At 37.1% G+C, this 27,380-nt stretch overlaps 1 protein-coding gene across 3 annotated transcripts; it reads left to right on the top strand.

Moving 5' to 3' along the window:
* On the top strand, positions 1 to 27,216 carry ZNF624 (zinc finger protein 624). 3 transcript variants are annotated; one of them, XM_032841255.1, is made up of 4 exons: positions 1 to 153; positions 14,366 to 14,492; positions 15,200 to 15,295; positions 24,816 to 27,216. In XM_032841255.1, the coding sequence occupies exons 2-4, from the start codon at positions 14,423 to 14,425 to the stop codon at positions 27,032 to 27,034; spliced, it is 2,385 nt and encodes a 794-aa protein (XP_032697146.1). In that variant the 5' UTR covers positions 1 to 153; positions 14,366 to 14,422; the 3' UTR covers positions 27,035 to 27,216. The 3 variants fall into 3 exon arrangements, with proteins under 3 accessions (XP_032697146.1, XP_032697147.1, XP_032697148.1); XM_032841256.1 differs by lacking the exons at positions 14,366 to 14,492; positions 15,200 to 15,295 and having other exon boundaries at positions 2 to 153; XM_032841257.1 differs by lacking the exons at positions 14,366 to 14,492; positions 15,200 to 15,295 and having other exon boundaries at positions 2 to 167.
* The last annotated feature ends 164 nt before the right edge of the window (positions 27,217 to 27,380 follow it).

The following is a 27,380-nucleotide window of genomic DNA, read 5'->3' as shown; positions in this document are numbered from 1 at the left end:
CCACCGTGGACGGATGTTGCTTGTTGAGGCTCTGCTATAGGTCATAGGCAGCCTGTCACTGAAAGATCTTATCCTGTATCCTCTCAGAATCCTGAAGATTCCCAGGCAGATAACGATCTTCACCTTCATCCAGAAGAGCCAGAGCTGGTAAAGGTAATACTTAACATGTATGTAAGGGGAAGGAGAAGCGTCTCTTTTACTGCCCCTGGTTCTTAATGTTCCTAGTTCATTGCAAGTTTACAGTGAACACCATCTTGCTCGATAGGTGTAGTAACCCCAGGGCTGGTCCCATCCATTTGGCAGATTTCATTTCTGTCAGTGGTGGCAGCCCTAATGTGGCAGATGGTCACATTGTCATTGCTAATTGATGAAGTATCCTTTATGACATTCTCTGATTCTCGATTTGCATTGTGAGACTCAGTATCATTAAAGATACCAAGAATGGGCATCTGCGTGGAACGGTCAGTGAAGCGTCTGCCTTTGCCCTGGTCGCGATCCCAGGGTATTGGAATCGAGCCTAGATTCTGGCTCCCCACTCAGCTGGGAGTCTGTTTCTCCTTCTCCCTCTGACCCTCTCCCCTGCTGTCTCTCACACTCTGTCTCTCTCAAATAAATAAATAAAAATTAAAAAAACAAAACAAAACAAGACTGCATCAATGTGAGTGGAAACATTCTTAAGATGTGTTTAAATTAGTTTAGATTTTTTTATTTCATTATCATTTAAGCTTACTTTCTTATTTGTGAGTACAGAATCTACCTGACTTTTTCAAAAAATAATGGTCAGAAATTTATGAATTATGTAAGAAAAATTATCTAAAACTTAGAAATAAGAAATAAGGCAAAAAATAAATGTATACCCTTTCAGTGTCATATTAGACATGTCTTATTCTGCCATTCTTTTTTCTGCTATCAGTAGACACCTGTTTTTGTATCCACTTTGAACCAGCTTTGTCAAGCAGCTGATCTCTGATTAATGACTTACATTAATCTTTGGCTTCTGTTGATACTTCTAGAATTGTGGGGTTTAAATTTTTTTTTAATTTTTTTGTTGAAGTATATAGTTGATGTACTAAGTTTATTAGTTTCAGGTATCTAGCCTAGTAATTGGACAATTCTGTACATTACACAGTGCTCACCACAGAAGCTGTAGTTACCATCTGTTACCATAAAGAGTTGTGACAGTATTATTAACTGTACTCTGTATACTGTACTTTTCTTCTCTGTGACTCATTTATTTTATAACTGGAAGTTTGTACCTCCTAATCCCTTTCACCTTTTTCACTCTTTACCCTCCCCTCCTAGGAACCACCGGTTCTCTTTATTTTGGAGTTTGATTCTGGCTTTTGTTTGTTCATTTTGTTTTGTTTTTTTAGATTTCACATGTAAGTGTGGTCATATGGTGTTTATCTTTGATTTATTTCACTTAGCATAATACCCTCTAGGTCCATCAGTGTTACGACAAATGACAAAATTTTTTTCCTTTTTATGGCTGAATCGTATACATATCTCACATCTTTATCCATTTTATCTTTTGGTAGATACTTGGATTGCTTCTGTATCTTAGCTATTGGAAATAATGCTACAATCATCATAAGCTTGCATATGTCTTTTTGAATTAGTGTTTTCATTTCCTTCAGGTAAGTAGCAGTGGAATTACTCGATCATATATTTTCATTCTATTTTTAATTTTTTGAGGAACCTCCATATTGTTTTCCATAGGAGCTGCACCTGCTTGCATCCCCGCCAACAGTGCCCACGTGGTCCCTTTTCTCAACACCCTTGCCAATTCTTGTTATTTCTTGTCTTTTTTATTTTAGCCATTCTGACAGCTGTATTTTCTCATCGTGGTTTTGATTTGCATTTCTTTGGTAATTAATGATGTTAAGCATCCTTTCATGTGTCTGTTGGCCGTCTATATGTATGTCCTCTTAGTAAAAATATCTGTTCAGTTCCCCTGCCCAATTTTAATTGGGTTACTTGGGGATTTGTTGAGTTGTATGCATTTTTTGTATTTTGGATATTAACCCCTTATCAGATACATCATTTGCAGATATCTTCTTCCATTTTTGTGTGGGTGGTTTCTTCCGCTGTGTAAAAGCTTTTAAGTTTGATATAGTCCCAGTTGTTTACTTTTGCTTTTGTTTCCCTTGCCTGAGGAGACAGATCCAGGAAACTGTTGCTAAGGCCAGTGTCCAAGAGTTTACTGCCTTTGTTTTCTTTTAGGTGTTTTATGGTTTCAGGTCTTACATTTAGGTCCTTAATTCATTGTTACTTTATTTTTGTGTGGGGTTTAAGAAGGTGGTCCAGTTTCATTCTTTTACATGTAGCTGTCATGTTTTCCCAACACCCATTTGTTGAAGAGACTGTCTTTTCCCCATTTATATTCTTACTTCCTCTCTTATAGATAATTATGGTTTAAAAAGAGAGTATGTTGAAGTTAAGATCCTTTTTTTTTTCCAGAATTATGTTTTTAAGTTTTTAAAATTACACTTTGGAATTTGATTTTATTCCAAGAATATTTTATGTGAAACCGGGCTTTTCTCTTTGCTTCTGTGACAAGATACATATAGTTTCAGACTTTGAACCATGAACTGTCGGAAAATACCATTATTTTTGACATGGTCAGTAATTCATTTGGTTTATTTTTGTTCTGACGGGGAGTCCTTGGGAGAGGGTTAATTCTGTCTGGCTCTTTCTTTCTTTCTTTTTTTTTTTTAAATTTATTTGACGGACAGAGATCACAAGTAGGCAGAAAGTCAGGCAGAGAGAGGAAGGAAAGCAGGCTCCCTGCTGGGCAGAGAGCCCAATGTGGGGCTCCATCCCAGGACCCTGGAATCATGACCTGAGCCGAAAGCAGAGGCTTTAACCCACTGAGCCATCCAGACGCCCCCCTGTCTGGCTCTTTCTTAAATTCTGCATCCTGTTTATAAGTACTGAGCTTAATTTTGCTTAATATTTTTTTTTTAAGTAGGCTCCACGCCTACCATGGTGCCCAATTTGGGGCTTGAACTCAAACGCCTGAGATCAAGAGTCAGACATTTAACTGACTGAGCCACCCAGGTGCCCCTAGTTTTAATTTTAATTTGAGTAGAACCAGTATTTCAATGATACTTTTTAACATTTCTATAGCTCCAAAAAAGGCAGATAGACTTTTCTTAGGGCTTGTGTTGAAAGTGTTGATCAATTTGGGAAACATTCCTGTGTTAATACTATGTTCTAGTAAGAAGAATATGGAATGTCCTCTCATTTATTTAAGTGACCTATAGTCTCTTTTAGTGATATTTTGTCGTTTTTAATGTATGAATCTTGCACATCTTTTGTTAAATTCATTCCTAAGTGTTTTATTCTTTTTGTTCTTTTAAATGGATTTTTTCTTAATTTCTTATTTGAAATGTTCAATGTTATAGAAACAGTTGACTTACGTATATTGATCTCGTGTCCTGAACCTTGCTGAACTAGTTTTTTTCATTGTAAAAGGGTTTTTGTTTGTATGTGCATGTGCATGAGTGTGGACTCCTTAGGGTTTTCTGTACGCAAGATAATATAATCTGTAAGTAGAGATTATGTCATTTCCAAATAGAAATTTACTTTTTTCTTTTGAGTCTGGATACCTTCTATTTCTTTTTCTTCTCTAGTTTTTCTTGCTAAAACTTACAGTACAGTGTTGAATAGAAGTGAGGAGAGAGGACATCTTTGTGAGATTTGTAATCCCAGGGGGGACGCATATGGCCATTCACCGTTAAGTATGATGTTAGATTCGTGCTTTCATAGATGGTCTTTATCGCATTGATGACGCTTGCTTCTATTTCTGGTTTGTTGGGTTTCGTCACATAATTTTTTGAGTCTGTTAAGATAATTGTGTGGGTTTTGTTTTTTATTCTGCTAATATGATGTGTTATGTTGGTTGATTTTAAGATATTAAATGAATTTTGTATTCCTGGGGTAAATCGCATTTGGCTGTGGCATATATTGTGTTTTCTTTGTTGCAGGATTCAAACTGAATCAGACTGAATTAATTCTGCCTGGTTCTTCCTTAAATTTTACATCTGTCTTGTTTTTTTTTTTTTTTTTTAGATTTTATTTATTTATTTATTTATTTGACAGAGAGAGAGAGAGAGAGAGCACAAGTAGACAGAGAGGCAGGCAGAGAGAGGGGAAAGCAGGCTCACTGCAGAGCAGAGAACCTGATGCGGGGCTCGATCCCAGGACCCTGAGATCATGACCTGAACCGAAGGCAGAGGCTTAACCCACTGAGCCACCCAGGTGCCCCCATCTGTCTTGTTTTATTAACACTGACCTCATAGAATGAGTTGAGGATTATTTCCTTCAGTTTTTTGGAAGAGTTAGTATAAGATTGGTATTAATTATTCTTGAAATGTTTGTTGGAATTCAGGGAAGCCACTTGAACCTGGGCTTTTATTGTGGGAAGTTTAATTATTATAGACCTATTTGTATTTTTTCTATGTCATCTTGAGTCAGTTTTGGTAGTTTGTGTCTTTCTAGGAATCTGCCCATATTATCTAGGTTTTCTAATTTGTTGGCATAGGATTATGCCATAGGATAATTATGCCATAGGATTATAGTATTCTCTTATAATCCTTTTTATTTCTGTAAGGTCAGTAGTAGTGTCTCCTTTTTCATTCCTGATTTTAGCAGTTTGAGTCTTCTCTCTTCGTCTAGCTATAGATTTGTAATCTTTTCAAAGAACCAACTTCTGCATTTGTTGATTTTCTCTCTCTTTTTTTATTCTCTATCTTGTTTATCTCCATTTTAATATTCATTATTTTCTTCTGCTTTAAAAAAATTAGTTCCTTTTCTAGTTCTTCCTTTTCTAGTTCCTTAAGGTATAAATTTATTTTGTATTACGTTTTAATTTTAATCCCAGTATAGTTATATACAGTGTTGTATTAGTTTCAGGTGTACAATATAGTAATTCAACAGTTCTGTACATTACTCAGTGTTTATCCTGATAAGTGTACTCTTAATCCCCATCACTGATTTCCTTCATCTCCCCACCCAGCTCAATCCTGGTAACCATCAGTTTGTTCTCTATAGTTAAATATCTGTTTCTTGGTTTGTCTCTCTCTCTCTTTTTTCCTTTAATTATTTGTTTTGTTTCTTAAATTCCACATATGAATGAAATCATATGATATTTGTCCTTCTCTGACTTATTTTGCTTAGGATTATACTCTCTAGATCCATCTATGTTGTTGTAAGTGGCAAGGTATCATTTTTGGTGGATGAATAATATTCCATTATGTATACACACATGTATATCACATCTTCTTTATCCATTCATCCATCAATGGACAACTTGGGTTGCTTCCATAATTTGCCTATCATAAATAATGCTGCAGTAATCATAGGGGTTCATATATCTTTCCAAATTAGTATTTTCATATTTTTAGGTAAATAACCAGAAATACAATTCCTGGATCATAGGGTAGTTCTATTTTTAACTTTTTGAGGAAGCTCGATACTGTTTTCCACAGTGGTTGCACCAGGATGCATTCCCACCAACAGTGCATGAGTGTTCCTTTTCTTCACAACTTCACCAACAATTCTTTTTGGATTTTTGATTTTAGACGTTCTAACAGGTGTGAGGTGGTATCTCATTTTAGTTTTGATTTGCGTTTCCCTAATGAGTGATGTTGAGCATCTTTTTATGTGTCTTTTGGCCAAATGTCTTCTTTAGAGAAATGTCTGTTAAAGTCTTCTTGTCCATTTTTTTTTAATTTTAAAAGATTTTATTTATTTATTTATTTATTTATTTAAAAGATTTTATTTATTTATTTATTTATTTATCACAGGTAGGCAGAGAGGCATAAGAGTGAGAAGGGGGGAAGCAGGCTCTCTGCCGAACAGAGAGCCTGATGTGGGCTCGATCCCAGGATCCTGGGATCATGACCCAAGCCGAAGGCAGAGGCTTTGACCTACTGAGCCACCCAGGCGCCCCTCTTGTCCATTTTTTGACTGGATTATTTGTGTTTTTGTTGAGTTGTATCAGTTCTTTATATGTTTTGAATACTAGTGCTTTATCAGATATGTCATTTGCAAATATCTTCTCCCATTCAATACATTGTTTTTGGATTGTTGGTTCTTTCCTTCTCTGTGCAGAAGCTTTTTGTTTTGATGTAGTCCCAGTAGTTTATTTTTGCTTTTCTTTCCCTTGCCTCAGGAGACATATTTTAAAATTTGGTATGGCTGTTGTCAGAGAAATGACCACCTGTGTGGTCTTCTAGGATTTTTATGGTTTCAGGTCTCACATTTAGGCCTTTAATACATTTTGAGTTTATTTTTTCTGTATGGTGTAGGAAAGTCGTCCAGTTTCATTCATTTGCAGGTAGCTGTCCAGTTTTCCCAACCCCCTTTGCTGAGGACACTGTCTTTTTTCCACTGTATATTCTTTCTTCTTTTGGTCGAAGATTAGTTGACCATGTAATTATGGTTTTATATCTAGGTTTTCTATTCTGTTCCGTTGATCCATGTGTCTGTATTTGTGCCAGTCCTATACTGCTTTGGTTACTACAGCTTTGTAACATAACTTGAAGTCTGGAATTGTGATACCTTGTTTCACTTTTCTTTTTCAAGATTTCTTTGACTATTTGGGTTTTTTTGTGGTTCCATATAAATTTTAGAATTGTTTGTTCTAGTTCTGTTAAAAATGCTATTGGTATTTTGATAGGGGTTGAGTTTAATCTGTACATTGCTTTGGGTAATATAGACATTTTAACAATGTTTGTTCTTAACAATCCATGAACATGGAATATCTTTCTATTTCTTTGTTTTGTCTTCAGTTTCTTTCATCAGCATTTTAGAGTACAGGTCTGCATAGTACCTAGTTCCATAAGGTATGAGTTTAGAGTGTTGATTTGATATCTTTCTTTTTTTAATGTAGGCATTCACAGCTATACATTTCTAACTATGCACTTCTTTCACTGTCTCCCACAAGTTTTGATAGAAAGTAATTCATTTTCATTTTTCTCAAAGTATTTTTCTAAATTCCCTTGTGATTTTTTTCTTTGACTCATTAGTTTTTTAAGAGTTATTTAATTCTGGGGCACCTAGGTGGCTCAGTGGGTTGAGCCTCTCCCTTCAGCTCAGGTCATGATCTCAGGGTCCTGGGATTGAGCCCCGCATCGGGCTCTGCTCAGTGGGGAGCCTGCTTCCCCCTCTCTCTCTGCCTGCCTCTCTGCCTACTTGTGATCTCTCTCTCTCTCTGTCAAATAAGTAAATGGAATCTTTAAAGAAAAAAAAAGTAATTTAATTTACATGTTTTTGAATTTTCTAGTTTTTTTCTTGATTTGCAGCTTCATTTCATTGTAATCAGAAGTGATATTTTGTACGATTTCAGTCTTTTAAAATTTTGAGAGTTGCTTTGTGTCCTAACATATGGTCAGTCTTGTAAAATGTTCCACGTACACTTGAAAAGAATATATGTTCTGCTATAATTGGATGCCTCCATGTTCTACAGATGTCTGTTCAAGTCATCTGTTTCCTTGTTGATCTTCTGCCTTGTACTGTTACTGAAAATGGGACATTGAAGTCTGTTGTTGGATTATGTCTTTGTTTCTTCAATTCTATGAATTTTGTTTCTTGTTTTTTGAGATTCCTTTAAGGGAATAAATGTTTAAATTTTTTATGTCTTACTAATAAATTAACAAGTTTATCATTACAAAATACCTTTCTTTGCTTCTAATAACAATTTTTTAAAAGATTTTATTTATTTATTTGACAGAGAGAGAGAGATTGCAAGTAGGCAGAGAGGCAGGTGGGGTGGGGGGGGAAGTAGACTCCCCGCTGAGCAGAGAGCAGGATGTGGGGCTCTATCCCAGGACCCTGAGACCATGACCTGAGCCAAAGGCAGAGGCTCAACACATTGAGCCACCCAGGTGCCCCACAGATAAATAAATCTTTGAAAAATAAAAAATAACAGAAAATAAGAAATGAAAAATTTACAAATGAAAATATGTTTATATTGTTGTCTGTAGAGTTATGTTTACTCGTGTTTATTATTTTTTTATGTGGACTTGTGTTACTCTGGTGTCCTTTCATTTTACTTGAAATGAATTTAGTGCAGGCCAGTTGTGTTAGCAGTGAATTCTCTCATTTTTTATATATCATTTTTGAAGGATAATTTTGCTGGCTGTAGAGTTCTTTGTTGACTTTTTTCTTCCAGCATTCTGAATGTTGTAACACAGCCTTCTACTTTCACTGATTTCTGGTTAGAAATCAACTGACATCTTTACTGAAGATCCCTTGCCATAAGGAGTCTCTTCTGTTTTGCTTCTTTCAAGATTCTCTCCTTATCTTTTCATTAGTTTGAATATGACATATATATTCATGGGTCTCTGATTTTTTTTTTTTAAAGACATCTATTTATTTATTTGACAGAGAGAGAAAGAGATCACAAGTAGGCAGAGAGGCAGGCAGCGAGAGAGGAGGAAGCAGGCTCCTCGCCGAGCAGAGAGCCCGATGCAGGGCTGGATCCCAGGACCCTGAGACCATGACCTGATCCGAAGGCAGAGGCTTTAACCCACTGAGCCACCCAGGTGCCCCTGGCTCTCTGATTTTATCCTACTTAGTGTTCATTGAGCTTCTTGTATGTGCCTGCTTCCCCCTCTCTCCCTGCCTGCCTCCCTTTCTACTTCTGATCTCTGTCTGTCAAATAAATAAATAAAATCTTTAAAAAAAAAAAAAAAGATTCTCTGTCTTTTCATCAGTTTGACTACGACATATGTAGGCTTGGGTCTCTGATTTTATCCTACTTAGTGTTCTTTGAGCTTCTTGTATGTGCAGATTTATGTTCACCAAATTTGGGGAATTTTTTTTTTTTTTACCACGAGAGAGAGAGAGTATGAGAGGGGGACAGAGGGAGAGGGAGAAGCAGGCTCCCCACTGAGCAGGAAGCCCAATGCAGGGCTCTATCCCAGGACCCTGGGATCACAATCTGAGCAGAAGGCAGATGCTCAACCGACTAAGCCATCCGGGTGCTCAGGGAATAACCATTATTTATTTGAATATTTTTTCTGCCTCTTTTCCCCCTCTCCTTCAGGGACTCCCATCATGCATACATTGGTATGCTCATTGTTCCACAAGTCTCTGAAGTTCTGTTCACTTTTTTCATTCTTTTTTGCTCTGTTTTCAGTCTAAATAATGTCATTTTATCTTTTTTCAAGTTACCAATTCTCTCTCTCTCTCTCTCTCTCTTTTCTTTGCCTGCTTATTTTAGTCTGTTTGGGCTTCTATAGACAAAAGACTGGGTGGCTTATAGAGAATGGAAACTTATTCATCACAGTTCTGAAGGCTGGATGTCTGTGTGCCAGCATGTTCAAATGAAGGCTCTCTTCTGGGTCACAGACTTCTCACTGTACTCTCACGTGGCAGAAGGAGCTAGGGATCTGTCTGGAGCTACTTTTCTAAGGCATTACTTCCATTCATGAGGGTTCCACCTTCATGACTTAAGTATCTCCCAAAGGCCAGACTTCCTAATGTCATCACACTGGGCATTATGATTTTGACACATGAAAGTGGGGACGGAGAAGGAGACACAAACATTCACACTCCACTGCTGCTCAATTTGCTCCTTCCGTTCAGGGAAACTCTCTAGTGAAATTTTTATTTCAGTTACTGTATTTTTCAACTACAGAATTTCTATTTCATGAGGTATCATTTTCATAATTTTTTAAAAGATTTTATTTATTTATTTGACAGACAGAGATCACAGGTAGGCAGAGAGGCAAGCAGAGAGAGAGGAGGAAGCAGGCTCCTTGCTGAGCAGAGGGCCTGACGCAGGGCTCGATCCCAGGACCTTGGGATCATGACCTGAGCGGAAGGCAGAGGCTTTAACCCACTGAGCCACCCAGGTGCCCCCCATTTTCAAAATTTCCTTTAATTCTTTAGATCTGCTTTTTTTAGATCTTTGAAAATACTTTTAATATTCATTTAGTGTCTTCATTTGGTAAGTACAATTTCTTGGCTTCCTTAAGGACATTTTCCATTGACTTTTTTTTAACCTTAGCCCAGGCTTTCTTGTTTCTTTGTGTATTTTATAACTCTTCTTCAAAACACATATATATTTTTTAAATTTATTTGACAGAGAGAGAGATCACAAGGAGGCAGAGAGGCAGGCAGAGAGAGAGGAGGAAGCAGGCTCCCTGCTGAGCAGAGAGCCCGACGCAGGGCTCGATCCCAGGACCCTGGGATCATGACCTGAGCCGAAGGCAGAGGCCTTAACCCACTGAGCCACCCAGGCGCCCCTCAAAACACATATTTTAAATAAAATGATGCAGCAACTCTAGAAATCAGATTCTGCGGTCCCCAGGGTTTGTTATTGCTGCTGCTGCTGTGCTGTTTTGTTTCGTGACTTTTCTGGACTAATTCAGTAAGTCTGTATTCTTTGAAATATCTGCTTGGTAGACATAGTAATTAATGACTGGACACAAATTTCCTTAAACATCTCAAACCAGCAGGTCTTCTAGCATTTGTCAAAAGATTTTTGTACGTGCTGGGCATACCTTCTCTTCCTAGTCTTAAGTAGGAGTTTACAACTCTTGCTTTCACAGAACCTCAAGGTAAGCCAAAGGTGAGAGCTGAGGGCCTTCTTAACTTGGGGCTTAGCTCTTGGTGGGAAAAGAAAATAAAACCCAGTCAGTTCATTACACTTTGAGTGACATGTGAAGTGTTTAACGTAAGTTTATGTACTGTCATTCTCTCCCATATTAGCTATAGTTTATTATTAGTAGAATGAAAAGTTTGTTTCATGGACTTTAAGGTACAAATAAATAAAGGGGTTAAACAGTTGACAAGTATATAGATCTATATGGCAGGAAAACACCCCAGAGGAAATCTGTTTCTTCTGATGTAGAGCAAATCATAGGCAATTAAAATCTAACTTGAGACTTATGGCTAAACAGCTAATCAGGATCTATAGTTTATTAGATCATAGAGTTAGTGATGATGAGTTTGAATTCTGGAGTCAAACTGCCTGAATTTGCATCTAGACTTTACCTTTATGAGAACTTGGACAATACATGGAACCTTTTCATGCCTCATTTTTCTTGTTAGCACCTTCCTTATTGGGAGATTCAGTCATTACATAACAAGGCCTTAGATCAGTACCTGACAAATATTATGCACTGTATGTATACAAAAGAAGAGAGAGTGGTTTCATGAATCCCTTTGTACCTAATGCCTGTGTTCAACAATGATCAGCCCCAGGATAATCATATTTCATTTGTAATCTTACCCTCTCTAATTAATTATTTTCAAGCATATACATTATATAATTTCATCGATAAATGTCTTGTTATGTATCTATAACATGTTTTTTAATGTTAAGTATATTACCATGGTTTCAGCTAAAAATCAGCAAAAAGCCTTAATATTATCAAATGTTGACTTGGTATTTGTTTCCCTGGTTGATTCATATGTTATGATTGGTTAATATTGTCTCCCAGGTCACTTTTAGGCTAGAGTTTCCCGCTTCCCTCTTTTTTCTCCTTGTAATAATTTGTTGAAGAAACCCACGTTATTTGTACTTATTTGTACTGTTGCCCAGTAGAGTTGCCACTAGCCACATATGGCTGTTGAGCACCTGAAATGTAACTAGTCCAAATTGGGATGCCCTGTAAATTTAAAAGGCATGTCATGGAGCACCTGGGAGCCTCTGCCTTCGGCTCAGGTCATGATCTTAGAGTCCTGAGATCGAGCTCCACATCGGGCTCTCTGCACAGCGGGGAGCCTGCTTCCCCCTCTCTCTCGGCCTGCCTCTCTGCCTACTTGTGATCTCTCTCTGTCAAATTAAAAAAAAATTAAAAAAAAAAAAAGATAAAATGCATGTCATATTTCAAAGTCTTAGTACAAAAGATAGTGTTTATTAATAATTTTTACATTGATTGGGGCACCTGGGTGGCTCAGTGGTTTAAGCTTCTGCCTTCGGCTCGGGTCATGATCCCCGGGGTCATGGGATCGAGCTCCGCATCGGGCTCTCTGCTCAGCGGGGAGCCTGTTTCCCTTCCTCTTTCTCTGCCTGCTTGTGATCTCTCTCTGTCAAATAAATAAATAAAAATATTTAAAAAAAATAATTTTTACATTGATTGCATGTTGAGATGATAATATTGCATATATTTTAGGCTGAATAATATTAGAAATTTCACTTGTTTCCGTTTATTTTTAATGGGTCTGCTAGAAAACCTTAAATTACATGTGTGACTTGCAATACACTTCTATGGGACAATACACTTCTATTGATTTAGAATTTCATACAATATGGATTTTATTGATTGTTAAATAAGGGTTATTTAAGATGTTTCTCTGTTGCCTGTATTTCCAGTATATTGTTAGTCGGATCTGGAGGCTAAATCTGATTCTGATTTGATTCTTTTCAAAATGTTTTTGGCACATATCTGGTATATACCCCCAGAAGGCACATAATGCCTAGTTGAGGCCTCTTGGTATATTAGCAGTCGCTGATGACCTTTTAATTCATTAGAGGTTGCAAAATGATGATGTTCTAATTTTCGTTGTTCCTTTTCATGTATTAGATGGAATCCTTCCATAAAGAGAAATCTGTTCTCACCAACTGTGTGATCACAATTGATTACTATGCAAGCTATAAATATTTTCCATAGGAAATGGACAAAGGTTAATTCTTTCTATTTATTTATTTTTAAAGATTTTATTTATTTATTCGACAGAGATCACAAGTAGGCAGAGAGGCAGGCAGAGAGAGAGAGGAGGAAGCAGGCTCCCCACCAAGGAGAGAGTCCAATGCGGGGCTCGATCCCAGGACCCGGGGATCATGACCTGAGCCGAAGGCAGAGGCTTTAACCCTCTGAGCCACCCAGGCGCACCTAATTCTTTCTATTTATTTATCAGTTTCCAGGCATACTCCAAAAATATTGAGTATTTTTATAGTAGTATATGGAATCATGAATTTAAATGTGGTTTTGAAACCCATTGTATTTATTATCCTCACTGATGTTCAAATTATCCCATTATTATTAAGTAGTGGGAGCCTCTTCAAGTTTCTCCTGAATCTGAGATATGGTCTTAGTAGTCTTTGATAGCTGCCTTGCCTTTGGTATCACAGAATGTTCCAGGCCTTTGTTCCTTTTAGTGATAAGTAATACTTAGGCCACATTCTAGCTTGCATCATGTTACCTTATTAATTATTGTTTTTATTTTTAGGCCTTTTCCATGAATGAAACTAGGAAATATATTTTATTTTCTTCCTTAAAACTAAAATAAGTCATGAGTTTATACTGATACTTCCAATTCAAATTTGGATCTGTGGAGTTACTGCATCATCTCACCAATATCACATTCTGTCTTCTTTCTGTCATGCCAAATTTGGTTCTCAGTGGTGTCAATATACCAATTTGCTTTAGCAAACACTATGCACACAGCAGTTACAAAATAGCATTTTCTTCACTACCACCAACAGTATGATTATTTATTGAAAACATAGTTATTGCTTTTTGCTGTTCTTTTTCTTCTTGAGGTGTATTTCACAAAGGATATACAGAAAATTGTTGTTTTAAAGTCACTTAAAATATTTCATCTTTGATGAAATATTGTCTGTGCTTCAAACTGGTTTCATTTTCCTTTTAATTTTGTGGGATGACTAAAATTTTAATTTTTTTCATAATATGTTTACATGATCTACAAAACAAATATTCAAAAGAGTCTAGCTTCTAATCCCAGTCCTCTGCACTCTCTCTATTCCCTTCTTCTAACAGGTAACCACTAAAAAAATTTTATGGCTCATTCTTCCATTTTTTAATACAAGCACATATGTAATTCATATCCTGACCAAAGATGTTCTCCAAGGTGCCCATGATTTCTTATCTTTTCTTGCTCAAAACAGAGCTTACAATATTCTGTAACTACAATCTGAATGATAAACTATATGTTTTATTAAGTCATATTCTGTAGATTTGGAACTAAGGAAGAACAGATAGTATAGATAAGTCAGGATTTTGACGGAGAAAGGATGATTTGGGTAGAAACTACTAGCTGTTATCCGATGTTAGGACTTTCTAGGGAAGGAGGAAACCAAGCTGTTTGACTCCAGATAATACAGTAAGACCAATATTTCAAAATTAGAGAAAGCCGGATTTTAAGTAGTCTGGAAAGAAAATCTGCTTCGAGTCAAACTCAGGAAATCGAATGGGCTTCCTCTTGTGGTTTTAAGTTCTTATCTCTGGAAAGATTCCCTCAGCCTCTGAGCGTTGAACTGGTTGACTTCAGTGGTCATTTGGTGATTCTGATTTCTGGAGTATTCCTTCAGTTTTCTATGTATCATTCTGCCCAACAGGTCTCACTGTGTAGTGCCTGGGTGATCACAGTGTATTTATTTTAGGATCCCGTGACGTTTAAAGATGTGGCTATAGACTTCACGTTAGAAGAGTGGAGGTTGATGGACCCTTCACAGAGGAAACTACACAAGGATGTGATGCTAGAGAATTATAGGAATCTTGTCTCCCTGGGTAAGAATAACTTCGGTTCCCGTACCTACCCACTTGATCAGGTGTGCTGAAGATACAGAGCCTCTAAAGTACTGAACTGACCTGGGGTTAGAGTTTAGGCATTAAAATCTCATATTAGGGGGATATTGTTGGGATCATGCTATTCCTTGCTCTTAATTAAGTGGCCCACCCATTGTAGAGTAAGAAATAACATATTTCATTGGCATCTTGGAGATTGTTGACAGCTCCCCAGATTTAAGACTGAAGTTTTTTCTGATCATTTTTATAAATGGGAGTTATCAGTACCTCCAGAAAGAAAGGAACAGATGTGTTTGTTTTCTTTCTAAACTCAGATTATTCCCGTGATCTATAATCCCAGAAAACCTAGGATCATAGTGTTGGGCTCCTTTGTAATCATCTGTAACACCACTGTACAATAGAATGTTCTGTGTCTGTGCTGTCCAGTATGACAGGCACTAGCCACTAGGGGCTGCTGAGAACTTGAAATCTGGCTAGTCCAGTGGAATAACTGAATTTTAAATTTTATATAGTTTTACCTAATTTAAATTTAAATAGCCACCTGTGGCTTTGACAACTGTATTGGGCAGTGCATCTCTGGAACTTTCCATAATAACCACTCTGCACTGAAGATTAAGAGCTGAGACTAAATTTGGCAGTAGTTCTTACTCATAGACACAGTCAAGTCGTATTCATTTTTCTCTGAACAGGGCTCGCAGTTTCCAAACCAGACATGATATCTCATTTGGAGGCTGGAAAAGGACCATGGGTGGTAGTGAGAGAAATTGCAAGAACCCCCTACCCAGGTGAGTGCATAAGAACCAGGAGGACTGGATTTCTTTCAAGTTCATAGGTTATGGTTGGAGCAGAACCTCTGAAATAATTTGGGCAGTATCCTTGCTCAAAACCATCTCTGAGAAGGGAGTCTCTCCCTCCCTTGCTCGCTCTCTCCTTTTCCCTGTCCTGTTGCTGCTTCTCTCTACTTTTGATTCCCATCCTACTTTACTTTCTGGAGGACATGATCTTCGTAATTAGTCCTTCATTCAGACATGCAGGAAGCACCCCTTTCAGTTCTGTCTCTTAAGTTAACTCTAACTTTACATTTTTCTCATTTGTTTAATCATTTTCTGACATCTCTTCCTTCATTAATTTTCCTGAAAATGCTTTCCTAAGGGTCCCCACCGGTTCCGCTTAAGCCAGACCTACTTACTCATTATTTCACTTTCTTCCCCTGTAAGCCTGCTGCAGTTCTGGGGGCACGCTCCTCTTCTCCTCCAGGTTCTTTGCTAATTGAGAATACAAACAAGGAACCAGTGGAAAGTCAAAATACAGTACTTATTTATGTATTTAATGAATATTTATTGGATATCTGTATTCTGTGTAGTGGGTTAGGTACTAGTTCTAGAGCAGTGAGTAAGATGGACCAGGTCCCTGCCATCATGAATATTAAATTTTGAGAAATTAACAAGTATAGAAATAAAAAGAAGCTAAATAATGGTTATAACAATCTTCAGTTATGAGATAAATTGGGGGATATGAAAGAGTGACTGTGATGAGGATGAGGGTCAAGTCAAGTCAAGGAAGGCTTCTGAGGGGCGACATCTGCCTTGAAGATTCAGAAGCAACCAGCCACGGGAAGAGGAAAAGAGAAGCATTCCAGGCAAAGGACTGGACACAGAAAAGAATGAGGGGCACCTGGGTGGCTCAGTTGTTGGGCCTCTGCCTTCAGCTCAGGTCATGATCCCAGGGTCCTGGGATGGAGCCCCATGTCAGGCTCCCTGCTCAGCAAGAAGCCTGCTTCTCTCTCTCCCACTCCTCCTGCTTTTGTTCCCCCTCTTGCTGTGTCTCTCTGTCAAATAAAATCTTAAAAAAAAAATAAAAGAATGAAATGTGTTCTCAAAATGAAAAGGAGGCTGCTATGACTGAAGCCTAAGTAAGCAAGAGATTGACTAGACAACAGCCTGCCTACTCAGAGCTTTGTAGGTGATGGTAACCATTTGGATTTTAATCAAAGTGAGTGTGAAGGCATTGATGGACTTTAATCAAGGATTTTTAGGAAATAACTCCCTGTGTGGAAATTGAGCTTGAGGACATTAAACCAGGTAATGAGGTTGTTACGATAGTCTAGGCAGTGATGATAACTTGGGTTAAGTTGATAGTAGGGATAGAATCCAAGAAATGGATTCTAGTTCACTTGAGAATTTTATTGTGATGCCATCGGTAACTCAGTAGGTGTTATATATATTCTTTTCATGTATCAATATTATAGATTTTTTATTCAAGTATCATTAACATAGTTTTATATGAGTTTCAGGTATACAATGTAATGATTCAATAATTCTGTTCATCACTTGGTGCTCATCAAGATAAATGTGCTCTTAATCCCCTTCACCTATTTCACCCATCCCCCATCTGCCTCCCCTCTGGTGACCACCAGTTTGTTCTCTGTATTCGAGAGTCTAGGTTTCTCTTTAATCTCTTTTTTTCATTGTTCATTGTTTTGTTTCCTGTATTAAACTCTGATTGACTTATTTCACTTAGCATAATACCCTCTAGGTCCATCTATGTTGTTGCAAATGGCAAGATTTCATTCTTTATCATGGCCAAGTAATATTCCATTGTATGTACACACCACATCTCCTTTATCCATTCGTCTGTCAGTGGACACTTGGGTGGCTTCCATAGCTTGACTATTGTAAAAAATGCTACAGTAAACATAGGGTTACATATATCTTTTCAAATTAGTTTTTTGTTTTATTTGGGTACGTACGCAGTAGTGGAATGATTGGATCATATGATAATTGTTTTAAAGTTTTTGAGGAACCTACCTACTGTTTCCCACAGTGGCTGCTCAATTTACATTCCCACCAGTGGTGAATGTGGGGTTTTTTTTGTTTTGTTTTGTTTTGTTTTTTTTTTTTTTGAGGGTTCTTTTTTCTTCACATCCTTACCAACATTTTCTTATTTGTTTTGTTTTTTATTTCAGCCTTTCTGGCATGTGTGAGGTGATATCTCATTGTGGTTTTAGTTTGCATTTTCCTGATGTGTAGTGATGTTGAGCATCTTACCATGTTTCCGTCAGCCGTTCTGTATTTCTTCAGAAAAATGTCTTTTCCTCCCTTCTCCCCTTTTTCAATTGAATCATTTGTTTTTTGGGTGTTGAGTTAAGTTCTTTATTTTGGATATTAAGCCCTTATCAGATATATCATTTACAATTATCTTCTCCCATTCAGTAGGTTGTCTTCTTGTTTTGTTGGTGATTTCCTGCACTATGCAAAAAGTTTTTTAGTTTTGTGTGATCCCAATAGTTTAATTTTTCCTCTGATTTCCTTGCCTGAGGAGATATATCTAGAAAAATGTTCTGTGCCCAGTGTCAAAGAAATCACTGCCTATGTTCTCTTCTAGGAATTTTATGGTTTGAGCTCTTCACACTTAGGTGTTTAAACCATTTTGAGTTTATTTTTCTGCATGGTGTAAGAAAGTGGTCCAGTGTCATTCTTTTGCATGTAGCTGTCCAGTTTTCCCAGCACTGTTTGTTTAAGACACCGTCTTTTCCCCATTGTATATTCTTGCGTCCTTTGTTATTAATTGACCATATAAATATGGGTTTATTTCTGGACTCTGTTCTATCCTGTTCCATTGATCTATGTCTGTTTTTATGTCAATATTATACTGTTTTGATTACTGCCACATTATAATATATCATGAAATCTGAGACTGAAACCCCCAGCTTTGTTCTTTTCTCTTTTTTTTTTTTCTTCAGACTTTATTTATTCATTTGACAGATAGAGATCACAAGTAGGCAGAGAGGCAGACAGAGAGAGAGGAGGAAGCAGGCTCCCGGCTGAGCAGAGAGCCGGACGTGGGGCTCGATCCCAGAACCCTGGGATCATGACCTGAGCCAGGAGCCCTTATTCTTTTCTTTTTTTTTTTTTTTTTTTTTAAGATTGCTTTGGCTATGTGGGGTCTTCTCTGGTTCCATACACATTTTGGGATTATTTGTTCTAATTCTATGTAATATGTTGTTGATATTTTGATAGGAATTACATTGAATATGTATATTCCTTCAGGTAGTATGGACATTTTAACAGGACTGGTTCTTGTAGTCCATAAGCATGGAATACCTCTCCATTTGTTTGTGTTATCTTCAGTCCTTTTCATTAACACTGAGTGTTGGAAATATTATATATATTTTTAAGCATCTGCCTTCGGCTTAGGTCATGATTCCAGGATCCTGGGATCCAGTCCCACATTGGGCTCCTTGCTCAGTGGGAAGCCTGCGCCCTCTGCTGCTTCTCCCTCTGCTGGTGCACTCTCTCCCTCTCTCTCTGACAATTAAATAAAATCTTTAAGAAAATAAAAATAATTTTAAAAAGGAAAATATTATGTATTTTTAAAAGAGTGAATGAAAAGTAGACATTAGAGATAGTTTAGATGACTCTTTAGAGAAGATACCCCACCACCACCATGAAGAGGGAAAGAGAAATGGGGCAGTAGCTACAGGAAAGTATGGAATGAAGAACAAAACTCTTTTGTCTTATATTTGGTTGGGACTTTTTACGGCATGTTTGAGTGCTGATAAGAATAATGCCATAGTGGAAAGGGAGAAATTGATGCTGCAAGACCAGGAAGGGACTCAGTGAAGAACGAAAACTAAAGTGTGTGAGAAGGTTAAAGGGCATAAACTCAAGAAAGGAAAAGGAGGGATTTACCATTGCTAGGCAGAGAGGCGACCTCTTTGGCTGGAGCACTTGGAAGGATGGAGAAGGCAGGTGCAGATGATAGGTCAACCCTTGATAGGAAGATCAAGGCATTCTATTATAATAGATTCTGAATTGAAAGTAAAATATGAAGCAAGACCATCAGCTTATGGTGAGGAGAAAAGGAAGCGCTGTGAGAGAGGGAAAGATAGCTATTTTAAGATACTTTGATTTCATTAGGGAAGCCATGTTGGCCTGATGCTTTTATTATGGAAGGTGTTTATAGCTTCTATTCCTTCTGTAGTTACAGGAATATTGATATGTCTTGTGTCTTTTTGTTTCAGTTTAGTAAGTTATGTTTATCTGGCAATGGATCCATTTTATCTAAAATTTAAATTTATTGGCATACTTTCCTCTCTTAAATGTCGGTATGGATCTGAAATGATATCTCCCTTTTCATTCCTGACATTGATTTTTTGTTTGTTTTCTTTCTTTTATCTTAATCAGTCTTGCCTAGGGTTTATCAATCTTATTTGGCTTTTAAAGAATCTTTTTTGTATGTTTGACTTCTGTTATCATTACTTTCTTCTCTTTATTCTTTTTAACCTTTTTAGCATTTAATTGGCTGATCTTTTCTAAGTTCTGAGTTGGATACTTATATCATTGATTTTCAGCCATTCTTTTTTTATAACTTATTTAAGGCTATCTAGAATTGCATCACACCCCGTATAAGACCAAAAAAAGAAAAAAAAATCAACAATAAGCAAAAACCCCTACATCACACTTTTTTTAAAGTAGCAACTTCATAATTACTGAATTCAAGCATTTGATAATTTCCATTGTGATGTCTTAGTCCTTCAAGTTATTTAGAAGTATTTTTCTTAATGTTCTACCATCTGGGGATTTTCTAGTAATCTTGCTACCTTAATTTTTCCTGTGGTCAGAGATGCTGTGTATGAATTGAGTCTTTACAAGTTTATTAACATTTTCTTTTTTTTTTTTTTTAAGATTTTATTTATTTATTTGACAGACAGAGATCACAAGTAGGCAGAGAGGCAGGCAGAGAGAGAGGAGGAAGCAGGCTCCCCGCTGAGCAGAGAGCCCGATGCGGGGCTCGATCCCAAGAACCTGGGATCATGACCTGAGCGGAAGGCAGAGGCTTAACCCACTGAGCCACCCAGACGCCCCTATTAACATTTTCTTCACCACATGGACAATTTTGAGAACGTTTTGTGTGCACTTGGAAAATGTGTAGTCTAGAGGTATTGAGTGCAGTTTTAGATACAAGTTTTTGTTTTAAATTTTATTCATTTGTTTATTTGAGGGAGCACGCGAATGGGGAGAAGCAGAGGGCGGAGGGAGGAAAAGGTGGAAAGAATCTGAAGCAGACTCTGCGCCAAGTGTGGCTCCTAATCAGTCTCACGACCCTCACATTAGGACCTGAGCTGACACTGAGAGTCAGAGGTTTAGCTGAGCCACGCAGGCACCCCCGCGATATCAAATTGTTTATGTTGCTAAAATCTATGTACTTAGGATTGTCAGCTTTTTCTGTCGGGTACTGAGAGAGATTTTTAATGTTTCCTAGTAAGACTATAGATTTGTCTGTTTTTTATTTTAGTTACTTTAATTTTGGGTTTATGTATTTTATGGCTGTGTTATTAGGTAACTACAAAGTTACTACTGTTCTTTCAGTTAAATTGGATCTTTTATTCTTCTGAAGTGTCTTCTCTATCTCCATAATGGTTTTTGCCTGAAAGTCTATTTTGCCTCATACTCACATCACAGTAGCATCTTTCTTTCAGTTATTGTGTATATGGTGCCTCACTTTAATTCTTTCTCTGTTATCTTTTGTATATCCTTGTATTTTGTTTCTCTTATAAGTAGCATATTAGATTTTTGTTTTAACCAGATTTTGTTTGTAAGGCAGATGGTACAAAATTACCTCTAAATAACCTGAGGGAGTGTCCATATCTTTTGGAGTATTTAGTTTATATTTACATAATACAGTTATATAGTGTTTAAATCTGTCATCCGACTGGGAAAGTGTCTTTCCTGTTCTATATTCTCTTTTTCCCCATTTATGCCTTCAGGTTTACTAACTTTTATATTTCTGTTTCCTCCCTAATCACTTGGTAATTATAAATTTCTAGAATTATTTGTGTGGTGGTTAACTTTGAGATTAAAGCATGCATCAATGATTCATCTTAGATTTTCTCTCTTAGATTAGATTTTCTCTCTTACCAAACAACACAGGGATCTTAGAATAACTTACTTAACCTAATTTCTATGTTGTTCAAATTATGTATTTTAATCCTATTTATATGTCAAATCTCATAAGACTATGTTCTATGCAGTCAATATTCATTTAGATTTACCTATATTTTTGCCTATACTTTCTCTTTTTATTTTTCCTCATTTCTAAACTTCTACCTGGGATTATTTTTCTTCTGCTTAAAGAATACCCTCTAATATTTAATTTTATTCACACCTGTCAGTATCATATTTCCTCCATTTTTCTTTTTATCTTCACTTAATCTTCATTTTTGGATAATATTTTTGGTAAGTTTAGACTTTTAGGTTTGTATTAAATTCTTTCAGCATTATGAAGGTATCATTCCATTTTTTTCTGTCTCATATCATACCTGTTGACAAGTCAACAATCTGTTTAATTCAGGACTCGGCAAACCTTTTCTGTAAAAGGTAAGACAGTAGATATTTTAGGCATTTGGGGAACATGATAGCTCTGTTGCAACTATACCATTTAGCAATTGAAAGCACAAAAGCATCCAAAGACAAAGTGTTAACCAAAGAATGTGGTTATATTCCACTAAAATCTTAGTTATGGACACTGAAATTTGAAATTCATATAATTTTAATGTGGCATAATATATTATATTTCCTTTGTATTTCTCCTACATGGGATTCATTTGGCTTCTAAGATCTATGGCTTGATATTTTTAAAATGTTTTGGAAAATGCTTTGGTGTTAATGTCTTTGAATTTGATTTCATCTCATTCTGTCTCACTCACCTTTCTAGTCTTCTGGGACATCTGTGACCAACCTTTTCACTCTATCCTATATGTCTCTATAATTTTTTAAAATAATTTTTTCAAGTTTTTCATCATTCTGTACTTCAATATGCATATTGTCTACTGACCTATTTCCCATTTTGTTAACACGCTCATGTGTCATACCTGTTGTGCTTTTAGTCTTTGAGTTCTTATTGTCCATTTCTAGAATTGCCAGTTTATTCTTATTTTAAACTTTCCAATTATTTGGTGAAATTATGGGTCTTGTCTTATTTTCTTAAATGTATAATCATGATTATCTTAAGTTTATCTCTGAAACCTCAATTGTCTGGATACCTTTCTGTTTGTATTATCTGTTTTTTTTTCTCTTGGCTTTTTTCTTTTCTCTCTCTCTCTCTCTTTTTTAAAATATTTATTTGAGAGAGAAAGAGAATGGGGGTGGGGAGGGAGAGAGAGAAACTTAAGCAGACTCTTTGGCTCAGCAAAGAGCCAGTGCAGGGCTTGATCTCACAACCCTCCAAGCTGAAACCAGGAGTCGGACACTCACCAGCTGCACCACCCAGGTGCCCCTCTCTTGACTTATTTCTAATGAGACTTTTCTCTTCTTATATGTTTATTATTTTTCATTGTCAAGCATTGATATGAGAACCCGTAAGAATAGTTTGAGGTTCTGGATTGTGTAACCTTTTTCCATGGAGAATTGTTTTCTTTGGTGGGCTGCTAGGGTAAAGGCTGTAACCATCCCCAGTTACCTTAATTGAATTAGACATTTAAGTGAACTGGGTTCTAGGGTTCTCCTCTTTGGTGTCTTTGAATTCAAATCTTTGTCCTTTTTTTTTTTTTTTTTTAAGGTTTTATTTTTAAGTAATCTCTGAACCCAACATGGGGCTCAAACTTACAACCCTGAGATCAAGAGTTGCATGGTCTACCAACTGAGCCAGCCAGGCGCCCCTCAAATCTTGGTCTTTTAAAAAAAGGTTACACTGTGGGATGATCATCTTAAAACTTGCTTGTATATACAATTTAAAATTTTACTCTTTTTGAAAAAGATTTATTTATCTGAGAGAGACCGAACATGCATGCGTGCACACGTTGGGGGAGGGGCAGAGGGAGAGAATCCTCAGGCAGACCCTCTGCTGAGTGTGGAGCCCAGTGCAAGGCTCAGTCTCACAACCCATGAGATCATGACCTGAGCCAAAACCAAGAGTTGGACACTCACCAACTGAGCCACCCACGTGCCCCAATATTTTACCTTTTTTTTTTTTAAGATTTATTTGAGAGTGAACACAAGCAGAAGTGGGAGAGGGAGAGAGAATCTAAAGGAAACTCCATACAGCACAGAGCCCAATCTGGGGCTCGATCTCACAACTCTGAGATCACTACCTGAGCTGAAATTAAGAGCTGGACACTTAACTAACTGTGCCACCCAGGCTCCCCAATAGTTTACTTTTAGAACAGTTTTATACTTTTTGTTTTTTTAAGTAGGCTCCACATGGAGTGCAACATGGGGATTGAACTCACAACCCTGAGAAAACCCGAGCTGAGATCAAGAGTCAGACGCTCAACTGACTGAGCCACTCAGGCGCTCTGTACTTTTATACTTCTTTTAATTTCTAATTAATTTTCAGGCAATTATTTCTAAATGTTTAAAAACAAATTAGATCAAAACCTTTTGTGGATAGTGGAATGCTTCATGGCTTTAAAATTCAGTGTAAGTTGTTTTTATCCAGTTTTTTGGACAGACTTTTTGTTTTGTTTTGTTTTTTTAAGATTATTTATTTATTTATTTGACAGACTGAGATCACAAGTAGGCAGAGAGGCAGGCAGAGAGAGAGGAGGAAGCAGGCTCCCTGCTGAGCAGAGAGCCCGATGTGGGGCTCGATCCCAGGACTCTGGGATCATGACCTGAGCCTAAGGCAGAGGGTTTAGCCCACTGAGCCACCCAGGCGCCCCTGGACAGACTTTTAGGCATGATCTTAAGACATAAGAAGGTTGCAAAACTACCCTTGATAATTATTATCACTGTTTGAAATATTAATAACTATAAACATTAATTTTGACTAATTTACTGTTCAGTCTACTTTCTAAAAAATCAAAGTGTTGTTTTTCATTAACATTTTATTAAAAACTACATAAAAAGATTTGAATAAGCTACTCTGACACGGAAATTTGAGAAAACCCTCATTTAAAAAGCTAGCAAACGAGTGAGAACAAATAGAAAGTATAGTTGGGAGCAATGTCTGGTTTGTAGAGTAAATGGGAATCAAAAAAGTAATCACAACCTATGAAGAATGGTCTGGGAAAAAAAAGTTTATTATAAAGGGAATGAAAAGAGAAGTATTTGAGATACTTAGATTCTAGGAGGCTTACCATGAATGAAATTTTTTTTGTAGGGGAAAAATGAATTTGCTGCTTTGGTTCTTGGCTCAGCTAGCCTCCTCCAAACATGTCTTTCTTCTTAAAAACAAGGCCAATTTGCTAGCAGTTAAAACTTTACATTCATTATCAGCTAAGGTTTCCTTTTTATTTTCTTGTTTACTGAGATCTTCCTAACTTCAGAAATAGGAGTCATTTGATTTATCTTTTTCTTCCCCCAGAGTTGGAGACCAAACCTGCAACCAAGAATGCTGTATCAACAGAGGATGTTTCTGAAGATGTATCACAAGAGACCGTAATAGATAAACTCATGGAGAATGGTCTGTGGAACTCCAGAGTGGGAGGATTATTTAAATGGAATGAAAGGAAATTAAAATTGCAAAACAGTCAGGAAAATCATTTGAATCAAAAAATAGTTACTCACAAGAAAATTCCCTCTGGTCAAAGAAGATTTAGATTTGGATCTCTTCTTTTTCCTGAAGCAGGCATTATCACAGAAGAACCCCACAGCAAATGCCAAACACATGAGAATTTCACTGAGAATTTAGATTTGGTTACAGATACCCATCTGGGGAAGAAACTTTGCAAGGATACAGAAGGCGGCAAAGCCATAAGGCCTACTTCAGAACTTACCTTAGGGGAAAGATACAATAATAAAGAAAAACCCTATAAATGTAGTACATGTGAAAAGTCCTTTCGTTACAGGTCATTACTCATTCAACATCAGAGAACTCACACTAAAGAAAAACCTTATGAATGTAATGAATGTGGGAAAATGTTTAGCCAGCCTTCATATCTCAGTCAACATAAAAAAATTCACACAGGAGAAAAACCCTATAAATGCAATGAATGTGGAAAGGCCTTCATTGCTTCTTCATCACTTATGGTACATCAGAGAATTCATACTAAGGAGAAACCTTATCAGTGCAACGTCTGTGGAAAGTCTTTTAGCCAGTGTGCTCGCCTTAATCAACACCAGAGAATTCAAACCGGAGAGAAACCCTATAAATGTAGTGAATGTGGGAAAGCTTTCAGTGATAAATCAAAACTTGCAAGACATCTAGAAACTCACAATAGAGAGAAACCCTACAAATGTAATGATTGTGGGAAAGCCTTTAGGAATAAGTCATATCTTAGTGTGCATCAGAAGACCCATACTGAAGAGAAACCATATAAATGCAATGAGTGTGGGAAATCGTTCAAGAATACCACAATTTTTAATGTCCATCAGAGAATTCATACTGGAGAGAAACCCTTTAGATGTAATGAATGTGGGAAAGCCTACAGAAGTAATTCAAGCCTTATTGTACATATAAGAACTCATACTGGGGAAAAACCCTATGAATGTAATCAATGTGGGAAAGCATTCAATCGTATAGCAAATTTCACAGAACATCTAAGAATTCATACAGGAGAAAAACCCTATAAATGTAATGAATGTGGGAAAGCATTCATTAATTATTCATGCCTTACTGTACACCACAGAATGCATACAGGAGAGAAACCTTATAAATGTAATGAATGTGGAAAGGCCTTCATGCGTTCTTCATCCCTAATTATACATCAGCGAATTCATACTGAAGAGAAACCTTACCTATGTAATGAGTGTGGGGAATCTTTCAGAATAAAATCACACCTAACTGTACATCAGAGGATTCATACTGGAGAGAAACCATATAAATGCACTGACTGTGAGAGGGCATTTACCAAAATGGTAAATCTCAAAGAGCATCAGAAAATTCATACTGGAGTGAAACCTTATAAATGCTGTGATTGTGAAAAATCGTTCAGGACTAAGTCATACCTTATTGTACATCAAAGGACCCATACTGGAGAAAAACCATATAAGTGTATTGAATGTGAGAAAGCTTTCACTAATACGTCACAACTTACTGTACATCAAAGAAGGCATACTGGAGAAAAACCCTATAAATGTAATGAGTGTGGGAAGGTTTTCACAAGTAACTCAGGCTTTAATACCCACCAAAGAACACATACTGGAGAGAAACCATTTAAGTGTAATGACTGTGGGAAAGCATTTAGCCAGATGGTACATGTCACAGAACATCAGAAAATCCATAGTGGAGAGAAACCCTATAAATGTGATGTCTGTGGAAAAGCCTTTAGGAGAGGTTCATACCTTACAGTGCATTGGCGAACACATACTGGAGAAAAACCCTATACATGTAAGGAATGTGGAAAAGGTTGTATCACTCTATCGCAACTAACTCTCCATCAGAGAATTCATACTGGGGAAAGGCCCTATAAATGTGAAGAATGTGGAAAAGCCTTCAGAACCAACTCAGACTTTACTGTACATCTGAGGATGCATACTGGAGAAAAACCCTATAAATGTAATGAGTGTGAGAAAGCCTTTAGGAGTAGCTCCAGCCTTACTGTACATCAAAGAATCCATCAAAGAGAAACTCAGCTAATATAAAGATTAATAAAGCATTCATCCAGATGCCAACACCACAAGAGGAATCAAACTGTGTCTTTTATGGACAATTCACCAGAGAAAATACACACTTAAGAGATACTTTAGAGGGGGTGTCTGGGTGGCTCAGTTGGTTAAGCATCTACCTTCACTCAGGTCATGATTCCGGGGTCCAGGGATCGAGCCCCACATTGGGCTCCATGCTCAGCGGGGAGTCTGCTTCTCCCTCTGCCCCTCCCCCTGCTCTTGCCCTCTCTCTTGTGCTCTCTCTCAAATAAAAGTCTTAAAAAGAGAGAGCTACTTTAGAAACCTAAGAATGTGTTAAAGCATACCATCATATTAAATCTTA

The sequence above is a fragment of the Lontra canadensis genome, unplaced genomic scaffold (assembly GCF_010015895.1).
Source record: "Lontra canadensis isolate GAN:19392208 unplaced genomic scaffold, GSC_riverotter_1.0 scaffold122, whole genome shotgun sequence".
NCBI classification, from domain to species: Eukaryota; Metazoa; Chordata; class Mammalia; order Carnivora; family Mustelidae; genus Lontra; species Lontra canadensis.
Note: the sequence above shows the minus strand (reverse complement) of the source record. Positions and strands in the feature narration are given on the sequence as shown.

Bases quoted from the DNA above. Each gene is read 5' to 3' on its own strand.
- ZNF624 (XM_032841255.1), top strand. From the start codon at position 14,423: ATGGACCCTTCACAGAGGAAACTACACAAGGATGTGATGCTAGAGAAT. The intron at 14,493-15,199 runs GTAAGAATAACT...TTCTCTGAACAG, and splicing joins TAGGAATCTTGTCTCCCTGG to GGCTCGCAGTTTCCAAACCA. The intron at 15,296-24,815 runs GTGAGTGCATAA...TTCTTCCCCCAG, and splicing joins TGCAAGAACCCCCTACCCAG to AGTTGGAGACCAAACCTGCA.